Source organism: Muscardinus avellanarius (assembly GCF_963383645.1).
Source record: "Muscardinus avellanarius genome assembly, chromosome: 7".
NCBI classification, from domain to species: domain Eukaryota; kingdom Metazoa; phylum Chordata; class Mammalia; order Rodentia; family Gliridae; genus Muscardinus; species Muscardinus avellanarius.
Window position 1 is genome coordinate 75,490,472 of NC_137793.1, and position 9,258 is coordinate 75,499,729.

Sequence of the window (9,258 nt, forward strand, 5' to 3'; positions counted from 1 at the left end):
TGTATCCCACTTTGTGTCCTAATTTTGTATTTGATTTTGTAGCCTACTTTTCTGAATTGGTTAATCAGCTCCAGTACTCTTTTGTTTGATGTTTTCTGGGTCTTATAGATATAGGGTCATGTCATCTGCAAACAAAGATAATTTTAATTCTTCTTTTTCTATTTGAATTCCTTTGATAGTCTTCTCTTGTCTATGGCTCTGGCAAGAGTCTCATGGACTATTTTGAAGAGGAGTGGTGATAATGGGCATCCTTGTCTTGTTCCTGATTTGAAAGGAAATTCTTTCAGTTTTTCCTCATTCAATATAATGTTGGATTTGGGTTTATTGTATATTTCCTTAATGATGTTGAGATATATTTCTTCTATACCAATTTTTGCAATGTTTTTAACATGAATGAGTGTTGGATTTTGTCAAATGCTTTTTCAGCATTTATTGATATGATCATGTGTTTTTGTTCTCAGTTCTATTTACGTGGTGAGTAACATGTATTGATTTGCATATGTTGATCAGCCTTGCTTTCCTAAGATGAAACCAACTTGGTCGTGGTGTACAATTCTCTTGACATAGTTTTGAATGTGCACATCTAGTATTTTGTTTAGAATTTTTTCATCTATGTTCATCAAAGTTATTAGCCTGTACTTTTCTTTTCTTGAGGTATCTTTATTTGGTTTGGGTACTAATGTGATACGGGCCTAATAGAAGAAGTTTGAAAGAATTTAATTTCTTTTGATCTCCCAGAACAAGTTGTAGAGTATTTAGATTAGTTCTTCTCTGAAAGTTTTGTAGAATTCAGCTGGAAACCCATCTGGGCTTGGGCTTTTCTTTGATGGTAGGTTGGTTTAGGCTTTCTATGTTCTCTTGGTTCAGTTTAGTTGTGTTATATGTATAGAAATCTGTTTATTTCTTCCATGTTTTCCAGTCTCTTGGAGTATAAATTATCAAAATAGTTTCAGATAATGCTTTGAATTTCTCAACTGTATGTGGTTTTCTGAGCTTTGAGTTTTTGTGTTTTTTTGAGGGAGTGTCTACCTGTTTCTATATGTTGGAGTATTTGATATATGCCCTTCTCTAGTAATTTCAGAGTCTCTGGTATAATTTCTAGGTCTTTAATGATCCAGGGAAGTTATACAGGTAAAGTACAGTGTTTAAAAACAATTATGCTGAACTAATTGGATAATCACGTACAAAATCAATAAATATATATGTATAATTTGACCCATAACTGATATCTTATATAATAAATAACTCAAAGTGGTTCATTGACCTAAACATAAATTGTAAAACTACAAATATTCTAAAAAAGAGAGACACAGAAAAAAATGCCATGTGTTTGGATTAGGAATAGAATTCAACACTAAGAACAAGATAAATGCCAGGTGTGACAATGTATTAGTCTTAGTATTTGGGAGGCTGAGACAGGAGGATTACAGATTCTGGACCAGCCTCAGCAACTTAGTGAGACTTTCAGCAACTTAGTAAGGGCTGGAGATGTAACTCAAAAGTAGAATGGATTCAACAATCAGTACCACCAAAAGAAAAAAACAGCATATATGAGAAAAAACTGACTGTACTTCACCAATACTAAAATATTTTCATCTATAAAAGATGGTAATAAAATGAAAAAATAGAAAATATCTATAAACAACAAACTCAAAAGTACTTATTAATTAAAAAACTCTCAACCCCAAAATAATAATACAAATATCCAGTCAAAAATAGATAAAATTACTCAGCCATAAAGAATAACAAAATTATGCCATTTATAGAGAAATGGATGGAACTGAATAACATTATGCTAAGTGAGATTAATCAATCACAAAAAAACAAGGAATTGGATGCTCTTCCTAATATATGGAAGCTAGGGAGAAAATGGGGCATAGGGGGAACTCTAGACAAAGAAGGAAAAACTATAGATGAGCAAATAAGACAACCTAACTGAGGGGGATAGGAGGAGGAAGAGGAAAATTCCCTAATGTACATGATGTACATTCACAAACATATCAAATTCAATCACTAAGCCAAACATGAGAAGGAGGGAGGGGGAAAGAATGGGGTAGGAATTGGCTAAGGACTAATTGGGTGATGTGTGCATGTATGCCTCTACCATCTTGTACTCCATTAAGATGTACAACTTCGCCTCTGGGTTCCACCCCCAATACCACCAAAAAAAAAAAAATGTACAACTTCAATGCATCAATAAAAACTTTAAAAATAGATAAAATATTTGAACACATATTTCACCAAAGAAGATATTCAGTTTTCAAATAAGCACAAGAGAGGAGATGACCAACATCTTAAAGCTCTAATTAGTTATCGTTATATACTTATTGGAAAGGCTGAGATAAAACAAAGTAAAAACAATAATCAAACTCACTCTCATAATAACAAGTGTTGATAAGAATCTAAGTAACAAAAACCCTCATGCATGGTTTCTGAGAATGAAAAATCATAAAGCCCTCTTGTGAACAGTTTGGCAGTTTTTTGTAAAATAAAGTGTACATTTGCCATTTGATCTATAATTGAACTCCTAAGTACATATTTACACTAGGGGAAAAAATGTAAATTTACAGAAAACTCTGGGTTTAGAGTATAGTATATTTAGAATAGCATTGTTCATATTCACCAAAAAAAGGAAACTGCATGAATGTTCTTCACGGGTGAGTAGACTGATCATACTTCAATACAATAAAGTACTTCTCAGTAATTAAACAAAGAAATATATTGATTCAACAGCATGGATGAATCACAACTGACTTCTGCTGAGTGAAATAAACCAGACTCAAAAGATTGCAAACTGTATGATTTCACTTACATAACATTCTGGAAAAGGCAAGACTACAAAGACAGAAAACAGATAAGCAATTCCAGGGATTATAGATGGAGGAGGTTCTGACCACACCGGGCAGCACAAGGAGTATTTTTGGTGTGAAGAATCTGTTCTCTATCTTGACTATGCTAGTGATTACAATACTTTTTATGTCCAAACTCACAGAACCATACACACAAAGATGAGTGAATCTTACATGATATTAATTTCTAAAGAATTTAAAATATATGCACAAAACAAAAAGGAAAAAATCTGTCGCCTCTAAAAGAGTGAGAACCTGTACCTTTCTCAAAAATAAAACAAACCTTGAAAGCATGAAGGGAGCAGTGGAAAGCCTCCCAGGCTTGCACTACTCAGCACTCTAAAATGCCTACTTGTGGAAAGTTACTGGTTGCTTTTACACATCATTGTCAATTCACCTTAACCAGAGTTGCAAAAGAACAAAAACAGCATAATGGAAACCAATCACATTGGCTTCGTTCTGTTAGTGACCTGCAATCTCACCTCTATTGGCTCTGCAGCATTGAGTCTAACCTTAGAGGCTATTTCTTTCATAAGACGAGGGAACAATAAGGACAGAACTCTCTGAGATATGCACGTGCAGAGTAGGAACTTCTCTAAGAGTCACCCCATGGCGTTCAAAATGCACCCCAAGCTCTCTTCTCCATGATTTCCTCTTGAAGCCTACATTTTCATAAAATGCTGCCAACCAAAGGCATTTTATGCAGACCTTTTAATGTTAAGCTTTTAAATAAAAGAAAATTAAGAACTGAGCTAAAAGAATATTACATGTACAAAGCTACTGATATGAAAAAGTCACCATAATTTCATTTCTAAATCATTTAATGGTTCAATTGAATGAGGTATTTGGCTCCTGCTTCTTTATAGTTTTCTGACTTTTCTCTTGCATCTGTAAATTGTAGTTTCTATAGGTAAAAACCTCTAGTTATGCCAAGGAAGATATATGACTACTAGGTAGAAATCACCAGACATAACTATGCACTTAACTTTGAAATCTATACCTTTAAAAGGTAGTTTATCAGCCTTCAAGCTGATGTTTTTAATGTTAATTACGCACACACACACACACACACACACACACACACACTTATCCAAATTCATGTCATGTCAGCAGCCAGGAAAAATAACCAAAAACACATCTGTGGCCTTGAATACATCATAAAACAAATACTTAAATGAATACATAAAAGCACCTTCCTTCACTCTCCTGAAGTGTCTGGGATATGATGATAGTAGAGAAGACAAAGAATTCCAGACACTCAGATTTTTCTGCACAACTAACTGAGACTGGACCCAGTTACACTATATCTCATTTGTGCCTGAGTGATGGAGCCTCTGTGAACTGAACAATACAAAATAAGTGTTAATTAGTGCTTCATTTTAAGACTTTTATTAATGCATGAAAGAAGCAGATTAATAATTATATTTCCAGATAGAAATAAGAGATGATCATAAAATCATTAAACAAAATATGTTTCATGAAAAGTTACATTTTTTATATCCAACTTTCTCATTAATTTTGCTTAACTCTTTTCAGTATTCAGATCATGCCACATATGGAATGAAGGTAGTTGCCCTCTGCACTTCAAGGGTGAACACAAATGAAATAATATATGTGTAAATGTTTTGAAAAAATGGCACTATATAATAGATGCAAGATAGCGTGTGTGTGTGTGTGTGTGTGTGTGTGTGTGTGTGTGTGTGTGTTGTGTTGCTGGAGATGGAACTCAAGGGCATTCTACTTCCATGCTATACCCCCCAGCCCTATTTTATTTTTATTTGGAAACAGGGTCTTGCTAAATTAATGTGAACCTCACTGAGTTGCTGAAACTAGCTTTGAACCTGAAATCTGTCTCAGCCTCCCAAGTATTGGTTTTATAAGCATGGGACATCATGCCCAGCAACATTACATTCTTTTTCTTTTGTTTTTCTTTGGTGGTACTGGGGATGGGATCCAGGGTCCTTCTACCTCTGGGCTACATTCCCAGACCTATTTTATATTTTATTTGGAAACAGGGTCTCTTAAGCCAGCTGAGGCTGGCTTTGAACCTACAGGATCCTCCTGTCTCAGCCTCCCAAGTGCAGGGATTACAAGCATGCGCCACCACGCCCGGCTAAGATTACATTCTTAATAGCCACTGATAACACATTCTCAAATTCCAGTGATCTTCCAGATATCAAATCCAACTAGATTATTTCATATCTGTGATCTATAGCGAGTGCTGAAGTCAGCTTAAGCTGCAGTCTCAATATGGTGGTTCTGTGCAAGTGCTTTTCATGTATGCTTAGAAGTGGATATAATAAATTAAATCATAAAAGCACACTATCCACACAAAACTTTGATTTTCACAGGCACCATAGGAAGATGTCATGGGAAACATTGAAAACCAAAAATTTCAGTCCTTAAACTTTGAAAAAACTACATCTGAGCCAGGTGTGGTGGCTCATGCTTGTAATCCCAGCATTCAGGAGGCTGAGACTGGAGGATAGCTGTTCGCGGACAGCCTCAGCTACTTAGTGAGGCCCTCCGCAACTTAATGAGACCCTGTTTCAAAATAAAGAATAAAAAGTAGGGCCAGGGGTGTAGCTCGGAGTTCGAATGCCCCTGGGTTCCATCCTCAGACAGACCCGCAAAAGAAAAAACTACATCTGCTGAGGTTGATTTTGCTGACTATGATGGGTTTCCTAAGATGATTAGATACTAAATATATATATATATATATATATATATATATATTTATATTTATATACATTTTATTTATCACTCATACATATATATATTTCTCATATATATTTCCAGATTGACAAAGGAAAATATGTGTGTATATATGCATATAAATAAATATAAATGTATATCATAATTTTTATAAAATATATAACTATAAACTATATAATATAATATATTTATATATATAAACATATAATATGTAAAATATAATATATATATTTATATATGCATATATAAGTAAATATATACATTTAGTGTCTATCATCTTAGGAAGTCCACCATAGCCAGCAAAGTCATCCTCAGCAGATGTAGTTTTTTCAAAATTTTATTTATATTTATAATGTAAATTTGTATTTATATGTTTATAAATAGATATTTATATATTTATATATATTTATATATACATATTTTTTTCAATCTGGAAATATATATATATATATATATATATATATCTCTGAATGAGAGATTGATTAGCAGTGGACAACCCAGTGCTTCCACTGTCTTTCTCATTGAGGCCTGTAGAATGGTCAGTAAAATAGATGTTGATGACCTAGCACATCTGAACTGTCTCAAACAAACAAACAAATGAAAACTTCATTTCGTTAAATTTTTGCATTCTTTTACTTTGGTGCTTAAAATTGTACCCAGGGGCATTCTGTCTCTGAGAGATACCTTTAGCCATTTTTTTAAAAAACAGGGCTTCACTAAGTTACTTAGGCTGGCCTCAAACCTTTGATCCTCCTATCTTAATCTCCCAAGTAATGGGATTACAGGCATGTACCACCTGCCCTGCTCAACTCATATATTCTGGTCTCCTGACTCATTACTATACTTGTAGCTTTCCTTTACATTATCTTGACTTAGAAGACCAGTAAATGGAGAGTATATATTTCCTTAGAGTTGCATCTTTAGATAGCAGTTAACACAACTGAGAAATTTAAATGACTAGAATTAATAGGACCTCGAACTTAGGAAGGTCCTTAAAGACTATGTAGTTTATCTTAACACCCACTTCCTATATGTAAATTAGTTGGCATAAATTATCTTATTTAATTTTTACAACAATTCTAAGAAAGAAAATTTATTAACTCACTTATATATAGGGTACTAGAGGTTTATCATATAGGTAATTTGCCCAAACTTATAAACATAGTTTATAAGTGCTAGATCTGAAATTTCAACACAAATTTGTCTGACTCAAAATACTTGCTTTTCCTTCCTTTGCTGAATCTTTCATCTGTGCTTACCATCAGCAACAAGGAGCACATCCTTCCTGGTACAACAAATTTTTAGACAGCTTTGGCTCTAGATCTTTTGATATCAAATAACTACAAAAATATGTGTGTCTTAACATTTCAAGTTATCATTTATTAACAATAACTACATCTTGATCCTTTTTTTGGGGGGGATATCTAAACCCACATTTTTCTTTTGAAGACAATCCTCAAAATTATATTCATTCTACTATACATTTCTTACTTGACTTTCATATAATAACCAAATGCCTACCCTTTCCTTGAAAAAGAAAAGACTTAGAACTTTTCAAATGTTGCATCATTTCTTGATTGAGATCCCAGAATTCTGCATAATAAATCCAGATGATTTTAGCTTGAAAAAAGTATTCAGGCAGATAATGTCAACCAATATTCCAATTCTTAAAAGAACTTCCAAGCAATTCCTGTAGAGTATTTTATTCTAATTAGAATTACATTCTGATAGCGCTACCTGAAAAAATTACTGGTAAACATACCCCTAGTAGACTGCATTGAATTGTTAAAGGGATAATTGAAGCATATCCATTTTATATGTGATGTTATATGTGATATAATTTAAGCTTATCCAAAAGTTACCTGTAATTATCCCAAACTACTTTATCTTAATGATAACTGTTGCTTAGTTACAGCTTCTGTCAATTCCTACCCAAAGAATCCTACCATCACTTCTAATTAGATACAATAAAATCACATGCACAGCATTCTTGATTCCTACTTGTGGTAGCAGAAGGACATGTGCTCAGTTTAACAAATGTCTATAGCAAGTCTAGAAAAGAACAAATTAGATTATTAGAACCGTGGTATCATAAAGACAGAGATAGCGTTTCCCTCATCTCTTCAGCTCTCTCCTACTTAATTCTTTTCTTTTGTCTCTCTGGAGACTCTCAATTTGACATCAAAAGTATTTTCATCCACTCATTTCTTAGTTTATTTTAATGCCCTTTACAAGTGAAAGACTATTCCCTATGGAGGCCTTGGCCAGTGCCGTGGCCTACCCACCAGCCCACGGCAAAGGGGCTCCACAGCACAAATTCCAAGCCCATTACCGCAAAATAGCACCAGGGCCTTACATACTAATTGAAAAAAATCTGATGCCCAATTGTTTTACAAACTAAATTGCTCAAAAAACATGTGTGATACTCGTTCAAATAAACAGTAAGTTAAATAAACCTTTTTGCATTTCAAAATTAAAACATTCAAGAATAGGAACTAATTGGAAAATTGAGTTTAAAGAAATTTTAAGTAAGAAAAGCAATACAATATAACTCCATTATGATATAATTCATTACAAACAATTAAATCATACTCATAGGTAAGTTCCAAAGGTAAGATCTCCACTATAAAATGATGACCACATAAGCCTGTTATTTATCCCATTCATCAACCAGAATTTACCCAACATTCAATAAATATCTACTAAGTATGTACTATTTGCCAGACACTAAATTGATTTTTGCTATATTTACACAGGATTTTGATTAGCTTGATTCACATTTTTTAAACCACAACAAGGTGAGAAGACTTATATAAAAATATTTAAATAATTTTGAAACAAGACTGCTTTCCAAAATAAACTATAGAAATAAAAAAACAAAACACTCAGGTCTTAGTTTTCAAGGTTTAGTTTGAGCTAGCATAACTTTGTTTCTCCCATTTTCCAAGATTCTAAGCTGTCTCTTTCTTACTATAGAAATGAGATTCACTCAGGAAATAGCTAATATTCTCTCTAAATTGCAAATAATATTTGTGAACCTATACATGAGCGACTTGATTACGGGATTAATCAGAACATAAAACCAAAGTAAATGTAGTTTAAATTACCAGAATCCAAGTGCAATGGAATTTATAGACATATACGTGGATCAGTTTTGCATTGCCAGAAGTAATACATCACACAATAAAAGCTTGATATAACATGCTTGCCATAAAATAAGTTCCCAAATTAACATGCAATTTATTTCAGTGTTGCAAGGTCATGGAAAAAAAATTCCAGTAACTAACCCTCTGTTGGAACCACCCAATGAGTTTAATTATAGACTTGTCTATAGTGCAGACTCTACATCAAATACTTGCTTGGAAATCTGCTCAGCATATCTAGAAATTTGGAAAACAAATAAGATACTTGATTATTGCAAAGATACTTACAGTAGAAGTTCCTTTTTGCTCGTGGGTTCATCATTTGGTGATGTTTTCATCAGGAGTCATCATGCTTTTGATCTTTAATGCTGTTCTTCCTCCAAGGTTTCTTGTCTGTAATTTCCAAAACAGAGTCACTTGTACTAACAAGCCATCGTCCCATACTGCTTCCTTTTTTGTGTGAATGTTAGCCTGTAGATCAATTTCCTGTCCAAAAACACTCAAAGTGAACAAACACTGCTGTATGCAAGTGAAATGTGCTACTCAAATCC

General features: G+C 33.5%; 1 protein-coding gene across 1 annotated transcript in view; it reads right to left on the bottom strand.

Annotated features, from left to right (window-relative positions):
• Nucleotides 1-9,029, bottom strand: part of KCNK2 (potassium two pore domain channel subfamily K member 2) — a gene marked incomplete at both ends in the record, with an annotated part of 212,585 nt that extends 203,556 nt beyond the window's left edge. The window contains one exon of the mRNA XM_080699580.1: nucleotides 8,996-9,029. Coding sequence (XP_080555706.1) covers nucleotides 8,996-9,029 — 34 coding nt within the window. The remainder of the gene's footprint in view (nucleotides 1-8,995) is intronic.
• Between the last annotated feature and the right edge of the window lie 229 nt (nucleotides 9,030-9,258).